The sequence below is a fragment of the Gigantopelta aegis genome, chromosome 7 (assembly GCF_016097555.1).
Source record: "Gigantopelta aegis isolate Gae_Host chromosome 7, Gae_host_genome, whole genome shotgun sequence".
NCBI lineage: Eukaryota > Metazoa > Mollusca > Gastropoda > Neomphalida > Peltospiridae > Gigantopelta > Gigantopelta aegis.
In genome coordinates, this window is record NC_054705.1 from 23891826 (window position 1) to 23917742 (window position 25917).

At 37.1% G+C, this 25917-nt stretch overlaps 1 protein-coding gene across 4 annotated transcripts in view; it reads left to right on the top strand.

Annotated features, from left to right (window-relative positions):
* Positions 1-12485, top strand: part of LOC121377135 (cAMP-dependent protein kinase inhibitor alpha-like) — a 78891-nt gene extending 66406 nt beyond the window's left edge. For all 4 annotated transcript variants that reach the window (XM_041505028.1, XM_041505027.1, XM_041505026.1 and 1 more), the window contains 2 exons: positions 8800-8962; positions 9672-12485. In XM_041505028.1, the coding sequence (XP_041360962.1) occupies positions 8809-8962; positions 9672-9751 (234 nt within the window). In that variant the 5' untranslated portion in view covers positions 8800-8808 and the 3' untranslated portion in view covers positions 9752-12485. The remainder of the gene's footprint in view (positions 1-8799; positions 8963-9671) is intronic.
* The last annotated feature ends 13432 nt before the right edge of the window (positions 12486-25917 follow it).

Sequence of the window (25917 nt, forward strand, 5' to 3'; positions counted from 1 at the left end):
TAACAAAGAAATGGCCACACAGGTCGTTTAACATGTGCCGAGGCATGCAGGGCTAGCTCTGGCATATTTCTTATCTTCCCTCTAGACCAAAGTGTCCAAGTAACAAAGAAATGGCCACACAGGTCGTTTAACATGTGCCGAGGCATGCAGGGCTAGCTCTGGCATATTTCTTATCTTCCCTCTAGACCAAAGTGTCCAAGTAACAAAGAAATGGCCACACAGGTCGTTTAACATGTGCCGAGGCATGCAGGGCTAGCTCTGGCATATTTCTTATCTTCCCTCTAGACCAAAGTGTCCAAGTAACAAAGAAATGGCCACACAGGTCGTTTAACATGTGCCGAGGCATGCAGGGCTAGCTCTGGCATATTTCTTATCTTCCCTCTAGACCAAAGTGTCCAAGTAACAAAGAAATGGCCACACAGGTCGTTTAACATGTGCCGAGGTATGCAGGGCTAGCTCTGGCATATTTCTTATCTTCCCTCTAGACCAAAGTGTCCAAGTAACAAAGAAATGGCCACACAGGTCGTTTAACATGTGCCGAGGCATGCAGGGCTAGCTCTGGCATATTTCTTATCTTCCCTCTAGACCAAAGTGTCCAAGTAACAAAGAAATGGCCACACAGGTCGTTTAACATGTGCCGAGGCATGCAGGGCTAGCTCTGGCATATTCGTCAAATTAACCAGTTGTGAATTTTAAAGTGAATTTTAAAGTAAATAATAAAAATAAAAAAATGAATTTTAGTTTAATTAGGCTAAATGATTTTATGTAATGATAGATACACAATGTATTTTCTTGTAGAAAATAAACTGGGCTTCTACAATTATCGAAGTTTAATAGATAATTTGGCAAAATTGTGTGCTCGCCCAGAACTACGTGTAAAACTACATGTAGGTTGGGTGTCATTAAACAAATATTCTTTCCAAAGACCAAAATGTCAAAGTATAGCAACCAGGTTGCAGTTGTCAGGGTTGGTCTGGGTTGGACCAAGCCATATGCAGGTGGTGATCGACCACTCCTGTAGTGCTCGATCAACACATACATGTACAGATAAAGATCGTTTTAAAACTGGGTCACTGCAGTTAAGTGATGTGATGTACATTGTACTTCAAAGTTGAATGTACATTGAAGTCACAGACCCTATAGTTCAACTCCTGCAATTAAGAAAACATCCACAGCAAAAAAAAGTGCCATAGAGAATTAAAAACTCCACAGCATAGCTGATTGCCGTGGTCAGTTGCAGGGGTTGTAGTTTGAGTCGTGAAAATAAAGTGAACTTAAAGTGAAATAACAGTTTGAGATGATACCCTATACAAACAGACCTGTCAACCTTTAGTCAAGAGAAAGCAGGAGGTGTACGTGTGTTGAAAAAGCAGGAGATTTTGTAAAAAACCCAGATGTTTTAGCTGCACACGATTTAACGCAACTTTTTAAAAAGTACTATAATAAGTTATATGAACACTACATAATGTCATGTATACTTGTCAACCTTAGTTATTGGCATTAAACCAACAAAAAATTTAATACATATTTTTAAAAATAACTCTTTTATCCCAAAATCTTAACACTAACAATTTAAACATTAATTAGTACATGTACATTTACAGTATTACACTTACAGGTTGCATCATCGTTATTTGTGTTTTGTGAAAAGTAGACTCAAGACAAATTTATATAGGCCTAAATCTTATAAATTAATATTCAGTTTTTACGACAATAAGGTACAGTGGCGTTGTACTTATTAAAATCACCATAACCATGCAATAAACATTGTATTTCCACTAATCATTTCTACTAATGATAAGTAAAAGGTCATTACTGACATCGTGTAAAATATACCGGAATTTACCTACATTGTATTTCCGTGAGTAACGTTATGTCAAACACAAGATTTATTAATTGTAGGAAAATAATCCCTTGAAGTGTACTCATGTTACTAACATTTTACTGCACAAACCTACAAATCTAATTGATTCAAGTATTGTTTATACAGCTAATTGATCTTTCTGTTGTCTTGCTTTGACATGTGATTTTGACATTGTGTGTATTGATGCATGTGTTCCCCGTCTACTCTGGCACTTCCAGCCACAGAACTTTGCGTTATGTAATCCAGTGGGAAGACATTTTATGAGTTATAGGTGTTATTAGGACTAAATTGGATAGTTTTATATATGGCAACACTGAATGTCAATACACAGCCACAGCTTGAATTTTTTTTATGCTTAGAAAATAACGATTTCCCGGGAGAAACGTTTTTCCCGCGGGAGACTTGATCAAATACCAGGATTCTCCCGCGGAATCCAGGAGGGTTGACAGGTCTGTATACAAATACACCAGAGCTCGGTTTTATAATTGTTACTTGTTGGAAATTTGTGCATTTTTAGAATTATTGAAAATATGCATTTCGTGCTACAACGTATGCCAGGATGACCATATAAACACTCAGGTGTACAGAAGTGAACAATCTCAACAATCGGTGATGTGTGATTTCAATTAACGAAAAATGGATCTGATAGTCACAAATACGTGGTAGTTTTTAAGAATTAGGTTCTGTCACTTTAAAGGTGAGACTCGTTCCAGCCAGTGCACCACGACTGGTATATAAAAGGCTGTGGTATGTACTGTCCTGTCTATGGGATGGTGCATTATGTCTATTCTTTTGGTGTGCATGCTATATTCTCAATCTGTTTCCTGCTACGATAATCGCTCACCTGGAGCATATGATATCTTTAAAGATGGAGGCCTGATTTCAAATGACTTTCCATGTAGCACACTTAGTTGACATCCCTTGAATCGGCTTTCAGAAGTAAAAGCACCTGTAGTAGTAATTGTGCTGTTTGTTAAGTCTTATTTCCCCGACACCACTGCATACTCTGTTTTTGTTCTATTTGTGATCTGCCAGTGAGGTCATTGGTGTCGTTGTGCAATCTGCAATCTGTCGAGGAACGTACAGGTAGCTAGGTGTGTCTCAGTCTTGCCGTGGCTAGTCTCTTCGATGGTCATACATCTTGGATACGGTTTCTTTCTTGTGCTGGAAGTGTCTGTACTAGTTGTATATACATGTATGTACATGTAGTTGTGTGTAAGTAAACCTATTTTAATAATCCTTGATGGTCATAGAGATGTTTTTGTTCCTTTGCTATATAACATTGTACAGTGTACATTATTTGATCAGTACGGTACTTTGTCAGACGACATTTTGTTGAGTATCGCGCCACAGTTTGTTTCAGGGATTGCTATACAATTCTAAAATGTTAACTTGGTTCCTAAGTGAATTTTTTAGATCAGTTACCAAGTGGTTACCCTGTTGATTAAACATTTTTAATCAAAATGTTCCTGGTTTCACGGAAAATGTTGTTCAGTATTGTGTCGCGATTTGCTACACAAGCTTCAGAGATCGCTGTACACGGTTTTAAAACATTAAATGGTAGTTGCTAATCAATTGTCAGTTGACTGTAGATATGTCGCTAATCAAGATTTTGAAACGGAATGTTCCCTCTGTTTATCAGATATCAAATATACTATGTATATATTAAGTAAAGTATTTAAAGGCACTGCCCTGAGTGTACTGCCACTGTAAGATTATTCTGACTAACAGAGCCTGTTTAACAACTAAATTACATGTTGAATACTGTTTATTTGGAATATCAGCTACAAATGTATATTCTACATGTATATGTGTGTGGATGCCCTAATGTTTGTAAAACAATGTAACTTTCATCAAAATTACTTCCGAATATACTTTCGTTCCAGCCAGTGTTCCACAACTGGTGTAACAAAGGCTGTGGTGTATATATACTGATGGAAAGAAATAAAGGAACACATCAAATTGTAGACCAGATTTAATTCACAACTAGCATAGTAATGCCTGTATTTCATACCAAGTTGTAATGTGGGATTGAATGTCTGTAGTGTTGAATGTGCTGCCGATATGTTCCCAGTCAACTTCTGACAATATGAATTGATTTTTGATGCAGTCGTTATTTCTTGTTGCTATCTGTGTGATCCTTTATTTCTTTCCATCAGTATATACTATCCTGTCTATGGGATGCTAGGTGCATATAAAAGATCCCTTGATACTAATCAAAAAGAGTAGCCCATGAAGTGGGGACAGCGGGTTTCTTCTCTCAATATCTGTGTGGTCCTTAACCATATGTCCGACGTCATATAACTATAAATAAAATCAGTTGAGTGTGTTGTTAAAACATTTCGTTCGTTCCTAATATACTTTTTTTTATACATACAGAATCATTGGGAACTAAAATATAGTCTTAGCTTAATTCATGAAACATTCAGGCAGTCAGAAACACTTTGTATATATACAGACACTGATATTCTGAACTAGAAAATGCATTTAATATGGGGTGGGACGTAGCCCAGTGGTAAAGCACTCGCTTGATGCAAGGTGTGTTTGGGATTGATCCCAGTCATATATTTCTATATTTCTCTATGCGCTATATTTCTCTATCCAGCCAATGCACCACGATTCGTATATATCAAAGGCTGTGGTATTTAGTTAAAGCAATACTTAGAACAATGTGTAAAGTTGTTTACATTGGATCTACATGTATATATGTACATGTATAGATATCGAAAATAAAAGGCTTTTAGAAAGAAAGAAAATGTCATACCTGTATATGTAATAAATAGACTATTTTAAACTTAATATTGGTAGTTATCAAATTTATGTCCCTCCATGAAATAATTTTATTTTGTTGCTCACTAAAGCTTGATAAGAGACATTGAGTGAAATGTATTTCACTAGAGTCATCAGTGTGACAGTTTGTATCAATTTAAAGTAGTGTAGCCAACTGAACAGTCGATCGTTGGTGTGAAATATTGTTCCCTGAGCTTTTTAATTGGTCGCAGAAATTATGTAATTATAGTGTGTACTGTTTGTTTGTCTGATTTAATTTCCCCTGCTTAAATTATGCTGACTCCTTCTTTACACTTATTTTCGTGTTTATATACAATTGAGGTTCAAGCACACTGTCCTGGGCACACACCTCAACTATCTAGACAGGGCCCCATTTTACGAAGCAATCTTAGTGCTAAGATCACCTTACGTGCATAAGGTACCACAGGCTTAGGAAGTGAGGGGGGCAAGGGGGCATGTGCCCCCCCCCCCCCCCCACACTTTTCAGATATTTTGCTTTATATTTGCTTTATAATAGTGTAAAAGTGTGCCCCACTCCCACCCCCCACCCCCACAATTTTTGGCACCTTCCTATGCCACTGGGTACAGTTGAATCTCGTTGTCTCGAACCCCGTAAGTGTTGGAGAAAGTGTTCGACCCTTTGAGTAGTTCAACCCAACCATTTGGTCGACATTGTGTAAGTGTAACTCGGGACTTCAGTTTTGGTTCGAGCGTCGCGGTGTAGTCAACCCTTCCGAGTTCGACCCAATGAGATTCTACTGTACTTAACTAGTTATACATTTTAAGGTGATCTTAGTGCTAAGATTGGTAAAACGGGGCCCTGGACTGGGTTAGCGAGATGGACGTCGGTGTAGTCGCTCCGTGTGGTAGCTGGTACTGGGATTTGAACCTTGTACCCAGCAGCCTTAAGGCTGTTGGCTTAACCACTACATGACAGAGGCCGATAAATATGCTGTTTGTCGGTGAGGTGCAGTTGTAGGAACATTGTCATTGTTTTCAAAGAGAGCTGTGATTATAATGAACACAGTACAAATCCCCCAAGGCTTGAACTTCATCATTTTCTATGATGGTAAACAGTCTCTGCTTGTGACAGTATAATCGTGAAGCAAACGCTACAGATTTTAAGACATTGAGAAGAGCTTGTAGAATGCTTTTCCTGTAATACGCTTTAACGTTATGTTCATTTAAACTAATCATTTTCTTTCCTCTCTTTTTTTTCCTGTTCCAAACCGTACTATTTAAGGATAGTAGTTGATAGCTCCCCTTAACATGTGAATTAAACAATATGTACATACATTGTACTACAAAAGGAAGGACACTCACTGAAACTAATTTTGTTTTAGCCAAATTTTATGTAATTATGTACATGCATGTGCATTGTAGAGTATTTCTTCGCAAATTATTCAAAGGTGGTCAATTAAAAAAATTAGTAGCTATTTATAATTTTATTAATTGTTGAAGCCACTTTGAATATGAGCAGTTGGCTAATTTGGAAATGGACAGGGTGATCACTGATGATAGTACACTGAAAAGGAATAAATATCAATGTTTAGTATGGTAATTTATTATCCACATAGTTCAGGATACGTGTGTTATAATGATTTCACATGCACCACGAATGACGTAATTTTGTGAATGACGTCATAACTTAATGTGCTTTCCTCAGTGTCGTTTCATCGTCTCTTTTTAGTTACGTTTGAAACATTTTGACATAGTCCTAGTTTGTTATTCATAAAAATAATATTTTGGATAATGTGGATAATAAAGAAATTATTACACTCGCGTGTGAATCGTACTGATTTTACGAAATTCGTGTCAGGATTCATGTATTTCCTTCATTCTTGCTCGGGTAATACAATAATCCTGACTCTGTTTCGTAAAATCAGTACGACACACAAGCTTGTATAATAATCTATATATATTAAATAGTTCCCCATATAACATATAAGCTGGAGAAGCATTTAATTACTCGACCCTTAAATGGGTTTTCATGGCAAGGTCTACTATAATTGAAAATGATTTAATATTTGTTTATAATAGTAAATACACTAGAATTATATACCTTAAATGGGAATAACCATACTTACACATATAATGCACATGTAGGCTACATGCGTACATAGTTTTAGATGTTATTTTAAAAAATAATTAAATAAAATTTTAAATACTTGACACACATTGAGATTATCAGGTATCCATACATTGCAGATGCCATTACTGAGCGACTCTAAATTAGTTTATGATAGCAGTGTTCTTGCTGCTCCATTAAGTGGGGTGGGCTGCCCCACTATTAATTTTGCCACCCCACTTTCGTGTTTTGCTGCCCTCTTTACTTTTTTGCATCCCTCTTTATTTTCCTGTGCCCCTCTTTATTTTCCCGCATCATACTGTACCGGTATTTTACAGTGCAGGGGCCTAATTCACGAAGGTCTCTTAGGCTCTGCTAGACAACATAGCATCCTCTTTTCAAGTCTTTTAGCTTTGCACTGTGAGATCGAAAAGTTGCGAGAGTTTAGTAAATTAGGCCCCAGGTATCTTCATTATTTTTTAGATATCTTGAAATCTTTAATAATAATAGAACTTTGCCTGTGAATGTCAGACCGACAATATACATATATTTTCGGTTCAACTAACGTTATGATACGTAAAGATGAATCTGCTTTCAGGTATGTTATATGCCAACTTTTTTGTGCCAAATAATAAGGGGAAGGTCTTACCACAAAGTTGACCAACATTCAACGATATATGGTAACCAAGCTTTGGCTTTTCGGGGGGTGGGGGGGGGGGTTGGAAGGGCGGGGCAGGGGTCATACAGCCGCCCTTACTTTAATTTTCACCCAGCAAGAACACCAGGTAGGCAAGCCATTTAATTCCACAGAAGACTTGTTTACTAATGATACACAGACCCAGTTAATCTTGACCACAGTTTAAGCTGCAGATACACTCACAAACATTGTTTTGTTTACAGCATATGCTGTGCACACATTAGTTACTAGTGATTTAGATAAATGAATTGTGTTATGTTAATATGAATAAATAATCCTCTAGAGAAAGGATGCATCTTATGAATAAACATTCCCATGCAGGGTTTCTGCCAGAGGGTGAAATGGGTATGGGGCCATACCTAATTTATTTTACAGATTTTTTTTTTTAAATTAACCTTTCGATAAAATTAATTACTCTTATCATTACTGAACGATTTTCTTAACCCTAACCCTAAACGTAACCCATTTTCTTTCATGGGTAGGCCCGCCATACCACCTGTTGACTGTGGTTACCTTCAATTCCATACACTGCCGTGTTGACAAAAATGCTTTGATCTATATGTGTAAATGACTTCCCAATCTTCGCTGTTAGCAAAATCAAGTTGAGCTGAAGATCGCTGTCATTAAATGATGTCATACGAGCAGTGACATTCATTAAAAATGTTATTGCAATTTAAGGCAATCAAGGTGAGAGTGGAGAAGCTAAGGTGTGAGTGATAACTCTCCTCTTTTGTTGAAGACTGACTTCCTACTTTGAAATGTATTGAATGCATGGTTAATAATACTGTTTTTATTTCTACACTGATGGATTCATATTGAATACATGTACATTGTTAATGGTATTGTTTTTATTGCCAGACAGAATGTAGCAGGTTTCTTCTCTGTGACTATACTGAGTCAAAATTACCTAATTTTAGACGTCCAATAGGCTGTGATTAATAAATCAATGTGCTCTAGTGGTGTCACTAAACAAATAAACTTTTGACTTTATTTCCAGACAGATAGATTCATTTGGAACATATATATACTATATGCACCTTTCAATGGTATTTTTTCTGTTGTCAGAGACATGAAAACATATTGAATGCACTGTTAAATGTATTCCCCATCAGTGGACTCATTGGGCTGTTTCTCGTTCCAGCCAGTTCACCACTATTGGTATATTAAAAGCCGTGGTATGTGCTATCCTGTCTGTGGGATGGTGCATATAAAAGACCCTTTGCTACTAATTGAAAAATGTAGCAAGTTTCCTTTCTAAGACTATATGTCAAAATTACCAAATGTTTGACATCCAATAGCTGATGATTAATAAACAATGTGCTCTAATGGTGTCGTTAAACAAAACAAACTTTGTTAACTGTATTGTGTTTTTATTGCCAGGCTGACGCAATGACAGAGGTAGAAGTTCAAGCGAATTTGGAGGATTTCATCCAAACTGGCCGCACTGGCCGGAGGAATGCAGTGGGTGACATCCTCACAGACCCACACTCACAGCTGTCCACTGGAGGGCTGTCAATTGACATGGACAAACTCAAATGTTCAGGTTTGTATTAAGTCTTCAGAAAAACACTGTTTCAGTAAATATTAAGGGCTGATAATCAGACAATTTTTATCACATTTGGGCCCATTGTGTACCACGACTAGCTGGCATATCAAAGGCCGTGGTATGTGCTATTCTGTCTGTGGAATGGTGCATATAAAAGATCCCTTGCTGTTAATGGAAAAATCTAGCAGGTTTCTTATCTTTGTCTGTATGTCAGAATTACCAAATGTTTGACATCTAATAGATGATGATTAATAAAGAAGTGTGCTCTAGTGGTGTCTTTAAACAAAACAAACTTTTTTGTCAGCTGGTATCATTGACAATGTTTACTAGGCAGCATCATTTTATGACAATGTCGAAAATGGTTGGGTACTGTGTTATAAATACTGATGAAACGACATTTGTATATTAGACCAATTGTTACCCATTTATATACGGTGAATGCAAAAACACGTGAAAACTAATTTTACACAGAAAAGTGCTTGAATTTTGCCTTCCAAACTTTGAATAGGGTTAATGCGAAGATGTCTTAATAATTTGAATAAATAAATTAAATTTTATTATTTGAAAATATTTTTGAACTTTTTAAACATTAAAATGTGTTTTTCTGTAAACCATGACCTTGGGATATATCCCGTTCTGGCTTAAATATTTTTATTTTTTGATCTGTTGATAGGTCATTTAATGTACATTCCTGTTTTCATTTCAGATGACTCGGCTAACAAGTCAAACAGCAACAACGGCCCCAGTCCTGAAGGGGCTGTCGGGGGAGATGTGAAGGGCTCATAGCAACAACTCAGGGGGAGGGGGCGGGAATATTGGTGCTAGCTAGTCATCGTTGCCTAAGCAACGGCTCACAAACGAAACTGTTGAGAATACTACTAGGGACTACATGTAAGTCTTGGACTTCATCACTGGCATGATGTCATCAGTGTGGTATGATGGCATCAGTGTGGCATGATGGCATCAGTGTGGTATGCCATCATCACTGGCATGACTTTATCAGTGTGGTATAACTTCTTCAGTGGCATGATGTCATCAGTGTGGTATGCCATCATCACTGAAATGACTTCCTCAGAGTGGTATGACATCATCTTTGGCATAACTTCATCACTGGTGCACCTGTCCAGTTGGTGTTGGTAGAGCTTGGGAAGTTTCCTCCAGAAGGTTCTAGGAATGAAGAACAACCACTGCCTTGTCTTGTCAGTTGCTCATTGCCTGGTGTTTCCATGGCAATGGTTAGCGAGAAGAAAGTAACGGCATCTTGTTATTGTCGTCATGACATCCATGTTTGTTGCCTTGAGTCTCCATGGCAGCAGCTTGTGAGAAACAAAATAATCATCCAGAAAGAAATAATCTTTGTCAAATAGAAGCAGACGTCACCTCTATTTTGCGAGTTGCCACAGTAACACAAAGGTGGTGAAAACAACAGAGTAAAATGCTGCTAATTATTTTACCTGTTTATTGAATTTGTTTTAATATGTATACAAGTGAAGATGCTGCTGTTTGTCAGTCTTCGTAACTTGTTTTTTTTTTTCTCATAGTTTTACTTGTTGCCATAGCAATTGTTTGTATATTTGTGCATTTTTTCGGAGGTTAGAATTGCTCAGAGATGAGATCTGATTTTTTTTTAGTTTTTGTGCAGAATGCTGAATGTTTCAAATAAGAATACATACATGTATGTAGAAATACTGATTGTCCACTAATTTTTAACAAGGTGCACACACCGATTCACAATAAGGTGCACAGTTCAATTCTCAATAAGGAGCAGCACACACCAAATCTCAGTAAGGTGCACACACTAATTCTCAGTAAAGTGCACACACCAATTCTCAGTAAGGTGCACAGTTCAATTCTCAATAAGGAGCAGCACACACCATATCTCAGTAAGGTGCACACACCAAATCTCAGTAAGGTGCACACACCAATTCTCAATAAGGTGCACACACTAGTTCTCAATAAGGTGCACAGTCCAGTTCTCAGTAAAGTGCACACACCAATTCTCAATAAGGTGCACACACCAATTCTCAATAAGGTGCACACACTAGTTCTCAATAAGGCCGGTGCACATACCACAATAAGGTGCACAGTCCAGTTCTCAGTAAAGTGCACACACCAATTCTCAGTAAGGTGCACACACCAATTCTCAATAAGGTGCACACACTAGTTCTCAATAAGGCCGGTGCACACCCCAATCATTCTCAGTATTAAGGTACATGAACGTAGTGCTTATAAACCCTCTGTAGTCTTTATGAAGATTTGATTTCAGTATGTTGACCATTTCAAATTCTATTGCAGCATGCGTTTGTCTGGGTAGAGTGTAAGCCTTTTGTGGAGTAATTTGTAACATAGAACTGTACGGAGACCCAGGCTAAACGGATAGACATAATAATGTGTGGGTTGAGATCCTAAAGTAACATGGATTGTAGATATTGCAAGTTGGAAACACTGTACATCTGTTTATCCTGCAACCACCGTTTCTATTGACAGAATATTGATGACCGATAACTACATTACAAAATAACTCATTTAATCTCTAGGGCATCATACAATGTGGCTAAAATAACAAATAATAGCTTTTCTCCTTAAGGTTTATGGTCTGCAGGATAAAGATAATAACTAGTTAGTGACGTTGGATATCTGCTTTATCCTGTTTAGGCTGAATGAGAAATCTCATTCTTACCGTCACAGAATAAAGCAGATATTCGATGTCATTAATCAGTTATTCTCTATTTGTATATGTTGGTGTGATGCCTTGATTATTTCTTTCCATCAGTGTATTCACTATCAGGTTGGGGTAATAAAGTCACAGATTTCACGCTAGGCTTCTCAACACCGTGGCTTGCATGCTATATTTTCCACCACTAATCAACTTCTAGACCGAAGTCTGTACAAGGGGTTGTTGTAAACACACAACTTAATTAAACACCTCTTGGATTTTTCAACCATCACTCTCTCAGCCAGTCTGAAATATAATGAAATAATTAATGTTATCAGAAAGATAAGTTCTTGCTTAACAAAAGCACAAATGATGATGACAATGTTCAGTAGTTTAATTGCGTTTATAATAGTTTTGACAGTACGGTATTTGAAGCAGAATGAAAATCACAGTAACTATGGATGGGGATTGTTCTTCACTCTGATATACATGACCAATTCTTTGAGAAAACATTCTTTGTAACGTCGTGAAGAGTGGAACTGTTGTATGCCGAGATGACAGAGTCTACCCTTCTTATCTCCCCCCCCCCCAGTGAGTCTGTCACAATCAACAGGTAGTTGGTGGCATTCCAGATACTACCGGCCTTGGTGGTGTTGTGGTTACCCATTGGACTTGAGGCTGGGTTTGGTTCCCAGTACCTGCTCCCACTCAAAGCATAGCTTTAAGACCACTGCACCAACTTCACTCTCACTAACAGCTAACCACTATTTTGTTATTTCAGCTTATTTTCGTGCTTCTATGGGTAAGTTGTTAGTGGTTAGTGAGAGAGAAGAGGGTGTAGTGGTTTTACGCCTACTCATTGAGTCATTAAAATCTGCTCTGGGTGTGAGCCGGTACCGGGATGCGAACCCAAGTACCTACCAGCCTTATGTCTGATGGCTTAACTACACCACCGAGGCCGGTCGTAACCGCTAACCCACTGTCCTGGACAGAGAGCCCATACAGATAGCTGAGATGTGTGTCCAGGACAGTATGCTTAAACCTTAATTGCATATAAGCACAGAAATAAGCATAAACAACTCCAGATAATGTACTGCCACTAAGGCTGCTAGAAGATCCCATAGATGGAAGGTCTTTATGCGGAGAAGTCAAATAAAACAATTTTATCAAAGGGTAAATCAGTGTCCATTAGTATTTCTGGGGGTGCTTAATTAATTTCTTTGTGTGTATAATATATATATATATATATAACAACAGCATCACTTCTTATTGTTATTGTTTGATGAGAACTATGGCATGTCTTCATGTTGGTGTACATGCAGTTGGTTTATCATCAGAAGCTGCATGTTTCCATACTGGAGCTCGTATTGATGTAGCAGCACTCTGTTCTCCTGTAGCTGGCATTGGGATCGTGCCTGGTGCTTATAAATCTTTTAGAGTCTAGACTCAAGACTAATAGTCTGAGACATACAAACCATCATTAAAGATTGAGTCTAAAAGTTTTACAAGCATGGGCCCTGAACACTAGAACAGTTTGGTTTTGCAAAGGGTCACCCATTTTTCCCTACATTGATATTTAAATGTTAATAATATGTTTTTTTCCTATAGATACTGATTTTTAAATGTAATATTTTCCTGAATACTGATTTTTTAATGTAGTATATTTGCCTCTGCATTGATTTTTAAATGTAATATTTTCCTCTGTACTGATGTTTTAATGTAATGATGGAATGAAATGTATTTGTTACGTAAAATTGGTGCAAAGCCTTATAAGTAGATTTTAAATGGAATTTAAAAAAACAGCAAAAATATTATTTACTAGATAATTTTATGATGACACTTTGGTACAGGTAATAATTATTTGTTACTCATATGGTTAAAAATATCTTGGTTCATATCAAAGTTATACGTCCCACTAGAACGCCAAGTGGGCCGTAACACGTTGACACCACACAATTATGTCATCGATTGGCACACTACAACCTTACAGGAACGTCGACCAAATGAGTTAAAGTGATATAAATTAAGATCGAATATGGGTAATAAGTACAATATTAAACTCGCTACCATTTCATATCATGTTTATGTCCCTCGTGAAATACTATTCATTGTCACTCACGAAGGTTTGTGACAGTTGAACATTATTTCACTCGGGATATAAACATGATAAAAATGGAAGCTCATTTAATATCCTATAAATACCTGATAGTATAACAAAGGGGGGAAAAGGCCGTCACCAAAACATTTTCTACAGTGGCACTGCTGATTGGTTTTGCAAATTTTTGCAAGTATTTTGTTACGGTATGTGCGAGATTCATGAAGTGTAAAATTGTTTTAATTTGCTGCTTTCCTTAGATTATTATTACATTAACCTTTTCGTGTCAGTGCTGGAATCCTTGTCATGGGTATTGGAGAAGATTTTTGTGATGTTAGACTAATAGTGGTGTGCTGTTGTCCACCATGTTGACAATGTAATAAATTGACAGCACGCTGTAACGCTACGAAAGGGTTAACTTGACCTCTGACCAAGTGCATTATGGAAGAGTATGACCATTTGATTGGCTGTTCAGATATTTGGACTATTTGATTGGCTGTTGTAATATATTTGGACCATTTGATTGGCTGTTCAGATATTTGGACCATTTTATTGGCTGTTTGGATATTTGGACCAATCCTTGGGTTCATGACCAGGTTCATGTATTTATGAAAAGAGAAAATGATTTTTAAATAAAAGTTTATTCATTGTTGTTATAATATGATCAAGAGGGGGGAAAAAGGCAGCTGAAAAGTTAAAAACTGATGAAAATGATATTCACCTACAAAATACATGTATATAATAATATTTCAAAATGTTTTCTCAAAATGTCCACAAAGAGTTTTACATTTTGTTGATCAATGAAGAGATAACTCCAAACATGTATGTTCCGAGTTGAATATTCAGAACAGCATCGAGTTCTGTAGAACAGTTGTATGAGCTTGTGTTAAGAATGGGATTGAGCATTTCAGGACAACATTGAATTCTAAGTGAACAGTATTGAGTTCTGAATTAACAGCTTAGGGTTCTAATTGAACAGCATTGGGTTATGAATGAACATCATTGAGTTATGAATGAACAGCATTCAATTTTGAATGCACAGCATTGAGTTCTGATAGAAATGTGTCAAGTTCTGAATTAATAACATTGAGTTCTGAATTAACAGCATTGAGTGAATGTCATTGAGTTTGGAAGAAATGTGTTGGAATTCTGAAGAACAGCACTGAGATTTAGCGATCAATGTTGAGTTTTAATGCCCAGCATTTAGTTGTTTGGAAATAATAGCATTTTAAAGCTTTGAGTTGTGAACAACAACATTGAGATTTGAAGAACAGCATTAGTTTCTAGAAGTATTTAAAAAATTATCTCCGAGTATTGAACGACAGCGTTGAATTTTGGAGAACATTATTGACTTTACAAGAACAGCCTTGCTTTCTAGAAGAAGAAAAAAGTGTTTTGAAGATTGGCTTTGATATCTAAAGAACAACACCATGATTTGAACGACGACAACATTAAACAGGCCTCTGAGAACTGGAAAATAGCGTAATCCGTTAACGGGTTTTGCAGAACCAAATTCAAGTAACCCTTTTGATTGTTGCATAACCCATCATGACCATGTAAATGGTGTCCTAAATTTTAATGTGCAAATGAAAAATGGATTGAGACTTGAGAAAGTGACACGTGAACAAAACTTGTTTACACAATTTTTAGAGGCATGTTGAGTTAGAAGAATCTGTGCATACACAAGTTGTGTGTATGTTGGCCAGCGCATGCTGAAATGAATGTGCTTTACTTTTGTTTGTTGGAACAAAGTTAAGAGTTTAAATCTGAAATGTGGAATGTGTGCATGTATATACCAGAGGTGGGAATTCTCCTCAGATCAGCTGTTTTTCTCTCATGGAACTTTGCGTTTCTTCGCATTTTAATCGTCCTTTCCTCCAAAAATGTGTCAGATGGCACAGATTTTAACCTAGGATTTCAAGAATTTCCGGGACCCCTCTAGATTTCCTCTTTTTTTTTCAGTTCACTAATTCCCACCCCTGGGAAAAAATTGTGTGTGTATTAATTTTGCGTCATTCGTACCCAATCTCAAGTCGCGAACTTTATACACACGCATTATTTTTTTCACAGATGCCAATGGTCAATCGCCAAAGTTGAACATGCACTATCGTGCATATTCTATAAAAAAAACCATGTTGCAATATTAATCCAGTTTACAGTAATAGATCTGATGGGGTGGTTGGTGGGTGGGTGGGGGTTCTTCTTCGTTTTGTTGGTAGTTGCTAAGGAAATGGACTGATATTTTTAAAACAAGAATCTGCTGTTAATAAACATGTTTTTTGTGAAGACATTTTTAGAGCTGGTATGGTGGTCTGCAGAAATCCAAACGGTCGTTTTACTTGACATTTTGGACGTGTGTGTTAAATGTTCTTGGTGTGTTTCTGCCATAATAGACTTCGTTTTTTAATAGTCTTTAACTGTTACAGTTCACATGTTAATGCCATTTGTTTCATTTTGTGTGGCCTGTTTGTTTCAGCTAAGTTTGTAACATCAATTTTGTTACAGTAGCACTTTCTTTTTAGTTCATAGAGCTAAAAGTCTATTCAGGTTGAGTCTTTGTAAAATAATTTACATGTATTTGAATACTGAATTGTTTTAAATGCAGTTATTTTATTTTAGTTGTTTTATTGTATTGCACAATTACAGTTTCAAGAATTACATCATTTGTGTGTTTTTTAATATGTAAATTTATGTTAATATCTTTGTGTTGCAATAACAGTAAATGTAATTATATTGTTTTTCATGAAACTACATTAAATATAACTTTGGATTTGTAATGAATCGGAAGTAATTTTTTTTTTAAATAAAATAAAATATTTTAATTTATAATTTAAAAACCTCAACATATTCCACATCATCTGTCTTACCTGTAGAAATCTCTTCAGTGACACAGTGCAGCAATGGTAAAATGATAAATGTGTTCGTAGCAATCACAAGAGGCCAGTAATACATGTATATTAATTTGCCTTCCAAAAGGAGGTGGTGTGTGGGGGGGGAATGTATTATTTACAGAGAGGGGTGGGGAAGCTGTGCCACCCCCCACTTTTGATGGCTATGTTTTAATTTTCACAACTGACTGAGAGATACAGAACACATTAAACCAACAATAAAGTCAGCTACTTAAAATATATGAGTTGTTTAGCTTGTAGGATCCCTTTGGTAGACCCATTGGTTGTTGGGCTGGTGTATCATGCCAACTAGTGCCCTACACATCATGGAAGACTGGGAAAGTCGTGGAATTTGAGATTTAAAAATCCAGGTCTGGAAAACTATGATTTTCAATAAAAAGTCATGGAAAGTCGTGGAGAATCATAATATTACTTCCGCCCCTCAACCCACCTTGAAGAAAAAAAAGGACGTGAAGATAAAATTATAATAGGTCAGGTCAGAGAGTTTACCGTGTACATTCAGAGCAAGCTGTTATAGCGCACCCATTATGAAAAACTGAAAAAGCGATATTAAGCACCAAGTTCAACGTAAGTGCATTAGGTTAGTTATTAGTTATGCACTTACGGTGATCTTAGGGCTAAGTGCATTAGGTAGTTATGCACTTAAGGTGATCTTAGAGCTAAGATCGCTTTGTGGAACGGGGCACACGCAGGTCTGGAAAACTATGATTTTCAATAAAAAGTCGTGTAAAGTTGTGGAGAACAATAATATTACTTTTGCCCCTCACTCCACCCTGAAAAAAAACAGAACACCTGAAGATAAAATCATAATAAATTGGTAAATTTTGTTATTACAGCATTATGTTACAAGCGTAATGCATACCGAGAATTAATCATACGACTGGTGTGTTGATACTTTTACAGCGTTACATTGCATGCGTAATGCATACAACTGAAAATCGCAGTTCCAATTTTTGAGGGTACCTTGACCTAGTTTCAACTTATGGTGTATATATACTGCATAACAACTGAATAATATAAATCCATGGTTGAAAAATTCCTTTGCTCAAACACTTTGGGTACCAGACGATGTTACAACTAGGCAACCATTTTCATCAGGCTACCATGCAGACAATATATGGGGATTTTTGGTTGTGGGTTTTGTTTTTTTGGTTGTGGGGAGGTTATTTGTTGTGGAGTTTTTTCCAGTTGCTTATCTGTTTGCTCAACATGCAAAGTGGACACAAACATATTAATATTGAGGGCCAACGCTAATACTCAAATCTCAGCTGCCAAATCTTACAAAACTGTTTTACCAAATAAACAGAATTGCAGAACAATTTTTCTGTGCGCAGTGCACTGAATGTTTTGACATGTCTGTAGCTGAACGTTCCCATGTTGTTGCAAGACCTTTAACCTTTTATACTGAACAATTCATATATCACAAAAATATATTTTGTATAACACATTAAAAAAATATTTATTTTAAAGTACTGTAGTTCTATAATTACTACATGTACGTGAACTCTAACATTTCAAGCGTAACTTTTTCTAGAGCAAGTATGTACCAAAATATTTTTTAAAATAATATTAAATGTATGAACAAATATATCCAATCTTTCTAATTTTTTATTTGTTTTTTACCTCTATGTATTGTATTGCACATTACTTTGCAGCAAAAGTATGTACTATGATTATACTAATATTGTGCTTTGACATAGATTTACCAGGTACACATGTACTACCATACACATCGATATTATTTTATTAAGTTTGGTGTACTAGTATTACATAACGAGGCATCCTTTAACTCGTGTCATACTGAAACATATTTCACTTAATATTGATATGTTCTCATTTGATATATTATGTACCTGTATCTATGTACATTGTATATGTATTTTATTTTTGTTATGACATGTTTATGTGGTTGGATATATTACTTGATGTATGATCTCTGTCTTGTGTAAGTTAATACTAGGCTCAGACTATCAACTGCCAGCAGAAAGTTGGCAAACTCAACGGTTGCCCAACTCTTGACTTATGAGATTAACAACTAATAGGTTATACAATGAGAATCGAGTTGTAAGAGCGCTCAAACTAGCATCTAGAAGTCGTGACAGCAGAAAGTTGGCCAACTTTGTGCTGGCAATTGGTAAGTCTGGTCCTAGCATTAGATAACACTAAGTTCATGAGTCATTTTTAAAAGTTCTTTTTTTTAGGACATAACAAACATAAATAATTTAATACAGATGATTATAATGAGATGAATGGTCAGGGGTCGAAATTGGCTAAAATTCCAACCAGACATTCAGTCCAGCAAGCTACAAAAACATATTGGACCAAACGCAGTGTTCAGTCAGCTGGTTTTTGTTGTTGCTTTTAATTTTTTGACTGCTTTTCAAAGTGGTTGGAGTTTCAAGGCGATTTTGCCCATTTGTAAAAGTTATATGACCCTTGAACTTAGATATTACAACCATCACAGTTTTCCAGACTTTCCTTTGTAATACAACCCTTCCATATATGGTTTTGTTTTGTTTCACGATTCCTCTAGACATTGGCCTGAAATTGTGTACATTTAGCATGTAGTTACAGATCAGATTTGAGTTTTATGGGGTTTTGCTCCTTTTTCACACAGAGTTATGGCCCTTGAATTTCAGTGTTATAACCATCAGTTTTCTGGACTTTACTTGAAATTTTGCATATAGCTGTATAATGTAGAGCTACAGATCAAGTTTTACTTTCATGGGGTTTTAACCCCTTTTAACAGAGTTATGGCCCTTGAACTTAGATACTATAACAGCCATCACAACATGACAGTTTTCAGGTCTTTTCTTTGCATTGCTTCAAGATGTTGACCTGAAAATTTATGTATAGCTTCATGTATGATTTTGACAGCGCGACTGATGGTGCACTATATAACTTCAGTGATGCAGTCGGTATAATAAAACATGTATATCCCACAGGGTAATAGTGCAAAATACTGAAACATGATAGATGTTTTAATTTTTGCCAATAATTACCAAGCAGATCTGACAATTGAATTGAAACCTTCATTCATTGGACCATATTCACATGTGTGTATGAAATATATTCACGTGTGTATGAAATATATTCTACATGTGTGTATGAAATATATTCTACATGTGTGTATGAAATATATTTTCATGGGTCACAAAGTGCATGAAGCATATTCTGTCTGTATGAAATATATTCTATATGTGTGCATGAAATATAGCTACAAGTGTGTTCGGAATATATTCTACATGAGCGTTCGTAATATATTCTACATATGTACAAAATATATTCTACATACACATGTATTTCAAATGTATCTGTATGAAACTATTTTTCACTTACAAATATTTTGTCTACACATGTATCATTTGTATTACATTATGTTTTCTACATGTATGAAATGTATTCCATGTGTTTATATGTATGGGATATATTCCATGTGTTTCTGACATGTATGTATGAAATCTATTCCATGTGTATATGACGTGTACTGTACATGTTTGAGTGAGGTATTTTTTACATACACATGAAACTATAGTTCTACATACATGTTCATGTGTGTGACATGTGTAATTATCATTTGCTTTTCTTCTCGTTTGAAGACATTTATAATTTACTGAGTAAGTTTAATGTTGTGTTGCAATATTTCAGTGGTTGAATTATTTTTTGCTTTTTAACTACTATGACTGAAATAAACTTTTCCACTGTTCACAAAGGTATTTTATTGTTTCTGTTTTTATTTCTTTTTTATTTTCTTCTCTTTTTTTCCTTTTTAGGGTGCGTGGGTTGGGGTTCAATCAATTGGAGGCTTTTGGAGTTTTTTGGATGTCAGACATTTGGTAATTTTAATTTATAGTCTTAACCTGCTACATTTTTCCATTAGTAGCAAGGGACATTTTATTTGCACCATCCAATAGACAGGATAGCACATACCATGGTCTTTGTTACAACAGTCATAGTGGACTGGCTGAAATGAGAAATAGCCCAATGGTTACACAATTCTAAAAATTATAATTTGAGTTTGTCAGAAGTAATTAAACAGGAAACTGACAAAAGGTGTTTTGAATTTCCATTACTCTTCCTGTATTGAAAGAGTAATGGAAATAGCATCTGAATGTGTATTCTATTTTATTACACACCAGTGTAAGATATTGCTCATGCCATAACAATCGCAATATCTGCCTAGTGTAATATCAGCGTGGCGTGAGTGTGACGTAGATCACTTGTTGACCCAGTTCGTAGACAAATAACGTGTAGTAGGTCTCGACATCTGCTCACTTCTGCATTGCAGTTGGTTTGTAATAAATAAAATACTAAACTAACTTGCCTGTCATACCATTTTTTATGAAACTCGTGAACAGTGTTGGTATCTGACTCTTTCGCTCGTCAGATACCAAAACTGTTCACTCATTTCATAAAAATGGTATGATGGACAAGCTCGTTTAGTATTCTATATATTACTAGCATTCAATATACAATACACACAGACTTGTAGCAGAATCCTTGGCCTAAATAGTGAAAGCGGAAACCCGTTTCCACCATATCATTGGCCTTTTTAGAAGTTTGTGACCCCACTTCACAAAATCCTGGATCCGTCCCGGCATATAGGGATCTTCATATGCACTTTCGCACAGACAGGATAGCACATACCACCACCTGTTATACATGTATGTATTTAGTGGAGGTGGAGACAGATGCGTCCCTAAAAACAAAACCTCTGCCCATTTGGTGTACCTAAGGAACGGGATTTATCTATGTCAGTTGAGGTGCTTGTGTCACAGGATCAAATCACCTCGCTGGATCCATTCAACTGATTGGATTTTTTTCTCGTTCTCGAAAATGTAACAAATTTCCTCTGATGACTTCATGTCAGAATTACCAAATGTTTTACATCCAACAGCCAATGATTAATTAATCAATGTGCTCTAGTGGTGTCATTAAACAAAACAAACTTTTAAGCTTTGAATACCTCCTTGTTACTGTATCGTGAATGCTATGCACTGCCCCCATCCCCACCCCCACCCCCACCCCCACCCCCTCCTACTTTAGGCAACGTATGGCCCTGTCAAGGAAAATGAATCATATATGTTGTATGACACTTGTCTACCACTGCAACTTGTTAGTTTTGTTTAATGACGCCACTAGAACACTTTGATTTACAAATTACTGAAATGCTTTTTCCATACCACAGCCTTTGATGTTGCATCCATGGGACACTGGTTGGGATGGGGAAAACCCCCAGTGGGTCATTCAAAGATATTTGACCCTACGATAATCACTCAGGCAAGTGCTTTACCAACTGAGCTACCCCCGCCCCTAGCCCCCCCCCCCAAAAAAAAAAATAAGAAGAAGAAGAAAAAAGAGGGTAAGAATAATTTGTTTACAGCACCTCGACACATTTTAAACTACTATATTTCACGTCCCAGCCAGTGCACCACGACTGGTATACCAAAGGCCGTGGTATGTGCTATCCTGTCTGTGGGTTGATGCATATAACAAATCCCTTGCTACTAATGGTGAGCCTTTTGGTACACCAGCCTAAGACTAGTCGGATTGGGTGAAAATACATTGGCTCCACCAAGACGGATCGATCCTGTGACTGTCTGGACGTGAAGTATATTCCACTAATACAGACAGTTGTATGCATGACAAATGGTTATAGCATATAACAACATCAACTGTTCTTGAATTAACCACACACCGGAAGAAAAAACGAAAGAAAGAAAAAAGTGTGTTTTGGGGAATGTGCCAAAGACAATAACTAATGTGGGTCAGCAATTAAAAAAAAAAAATTTACCTTTTCTTTTTTTAATTGTTATAAATTCTTCTCCTTTTTTTTCTCTTTTTTTTTTCTTTTTTCTTTTTTCATTTTTTCCTTTTTTTTTTTAAATTATATTTTAATTTTGTTATATTCATTCACATCTTCACCTTTTTCACCTAGAACAAAAACAACAACGGCAACAAACCATTGAAAAACAAATTGGGGTGTGCCCTTTTTTTATAGGTAGGTTTGGGTTCCCGGAAATATTTTTTCACCCATAATATCTCAGTGGGGTATAATTGATTTTATATTGAGGGGAGGGTGACGACAACCACACCATCGGTCATATATTGGTGACTAAAATATGAAAGGAACAAAAACAGGTGTGATTGGGGAGAACATGCCCCCCCCCCCCCCCCCCCCCCCCCCCACGTCTGACTAACCTAGTGCCTCTTCTACAAAGCTCTCAAAACCGGACCCTCTGTAAACCGGAATTCCCTCAAGACTGGACTTTTTAAAATATCTGTACAGAAGAGAACCTCTCTAAACCGGATACCTCATTAAACCGGACTTTTTACTTGGTCACGAGGGTGTCCGGTTTAGAGGAGTTTCACTGTACTAGGTAGGACCTGTGAACAAAGCCCACCTACCCCTCCCCATACACACCCATTTATTGTTTTCCTCAATCTGATTAAAAATAGTGGAGCTAATTTTAATTAGATTGTGTTTTCCTTTGATCATTATGATAATCAGCGCACGGTATAGACTGATTGATTGGTATAGAAGATCAATATAGTGATATGTAGCCTCAATGATCAGTTTTGGATACTTCTGCATAATCAATAACTGTGACGTCACGCTATTAAACCTCGCAGAGTGAACTGTTTGTGAATTCAGATCTGCGATTGAAACACACACCTGACAGAAATGACTAAATGTTCACACTGGTGTCAGCATTTTATAAATACATTTTGTATCACAAAAAAAAAAAAAAAAAAAAAAAGTCCTGTATAAAAATAGAACACATGCATAGACCTATACTGCGACCTACAAAGTGACTGAGTTGTAAAATATATCTAAAAATTAAAGCGGCATACTTGATTTTAATCCTTTAACAAAAAAACAAAACAAAAAAACACAAAAAAATTATGACACCAGACACCATTCTTATATTATTTATCTGCAGTCACTCAATCAGCCACAATCTATATTCCCATGTGAGTTTTAATACTGACGTATGAACATAAAATGTGTCCAAGTGCACAAATTTCTATTTAATGATCTAACAGATACGATTCATAATAAAATGATTCTTCTGGGGAACGCCCTAACACTAACCCCCCTTCTCCAAAAAAAATCCACACCCCCCAAAACAAACACAAAAAAATAACACAAACAAAAACTACAAAAAAACAAGCAAACAAAATACCCAACCAACTTAACAAACAAATAAAGAAACTTAATACAGAAAACTACATATTTTGAACTAAGACTATGGGACAAATTATTCATTTTGCATTATTCTATTGTTATTCACATTGCGCGTACAGAGAGAAGTACAAGGAAGATCGTGTTTTGTTACAACTGCCCCTTTCTGGTTTACATCCTGATTTGCAGCCACACTGGATCAACTCACTTACAGCTCGAGGGGCGGGGAGGGTGAGACGCCTCACTGGAACATAAACTCATTCCTCTACACACCCGTCATTTTTGTTCAGGAGGAGAAAGAGCCAGACATGTTGTTTGTTATGATAGAATGGAATGGAATGATTGTTTAACGTGCACATTCAGAGCAAGCTGTTGTAGCGCACGTCTGTGCTGGGCACAGGTGCCAGCCTCGGCCGGCTCCTCCGTCCAGGACAGGAAAGGTGGAGGTGGGACCGCCTGCAATGGCAGGTGCAAGGGAGCACCAGCAGTCCGACCGTAGCCGGTAACAGGCGAAGGGTGGTATGGTGCTACAGAATTTGGAATGTCCCGTAGGATTAAGCCAAAGAGAATGGGTGCGCATTTTTGATGAAGGAATTTAGGCGCAATTTTGAATGGTCGATCTAAATTGAAAGGTATGAAGCTACCTATAGGTTTGGAATTAGTAGGCCGAGAGTAGCTCGTTAATTTGACCTATGAGATGCTGACATGTCTCTATAAAGGGCCCTTAAAAGGGCCTGAACTGTTCAGCTCTTTGTTTATGATTTACCACGCATGGCTTTGTAATTGGGGTGTGTGATATGATACATTATGACAATACGAGTAGGAGACATCTTTGCCTTCATGTTCGTCGAGTGGCGTAGCGTGGGTTGCCAGCGCTCGGCGCAAGGCAGGTATTGCGCACTCCCTAACCAGTGGACCGTTAGCACTCCCCGAGTCCCTTCCACCAGTCCACACTACGCCACTGGAAGCAGCTCTCATCTGAACGCTGATAGGGTTGTGGAATCTGTCGAGCATGGTAGAAAACACTTCTCCAAAGCCTTTACGTACAGTGGCAGCTCACCGCTAACTGGCACAGTTGAGATAGCACCTTCACCAAGCTCCTGGAAGAAGCTGATGGCCGGGTCATGTTCATCAAGCTTCAAGACAAGCTTTATTCAAGGCCACTGGACCAAAATACATCAGTAATAAACAAATAACATGTGTGTGGTATAACATAGGACATCACCACTTTCTTTTTGAATTACAGATACATGATATAAAAACACTGATAAATTAAATAGCAGTAGATCATAATAGATGAAGTGGCGACAGCGGGTTTCCTCTCTCAATATCTGTGTGGTCCTTAACCATATGTCCGACGCCATATAACCGTAAATAAAGTGTGTTGAGTGCGTCGTTAAATAAAACATTTCTTTCTTTTCACTAGAGCTACTCAAAACGCTCTATGAATACTGTTTGACGGCCTGAAAGCTTCCACGTGGTTGGTGTTTTCTTCGTGATATCAGTAATGAAAACTCAGTTTGGAAGGAAGGAAGGAAATGTTTTAGAGTCAGCTGGATCAAACGCTAGCAACGGATATGCCTACTATAAAATGAACTGAACCTAAATTAATTTAATAAGTAGGCCTGATGATATTTCAATTTATCTGCCTACAATAGGAATAGATTTGGTGCAGGGCACCCTGTACACCTTGTCATTACCGGCCTCGGTGGTGTCGTAGTTAAGTCATCGGACATAAGGCTGGTAGGGACTGGGTTCGCAGCCCGGTACCGGCTCCCTACCAGAGCGAGTTTTAACGACTCAATGGGTAGGTGTAAGACCACTACACCCTCTTCTTTCTCACTAACCACTAACAACTAACCCACTGTCCTGGACAGATAGCCCATACAACTGAGGTGTGTGCCCAGGACAGCGTGCTTGAACCTTAATTGGTTATAAGCACAAACATAAGTTGACCCCCCCCCCCCCCCCCCCCCCAACCAACAAAAACAAAAAATATCATTATTCATCAGCAAGTGAAGCAAATAATCGTTTTATGGCGTTTGATTCTAAATACGTTTAGCTAAACAATTGCAAAACAGTACATCCCTTTGTTTTCCGACAACA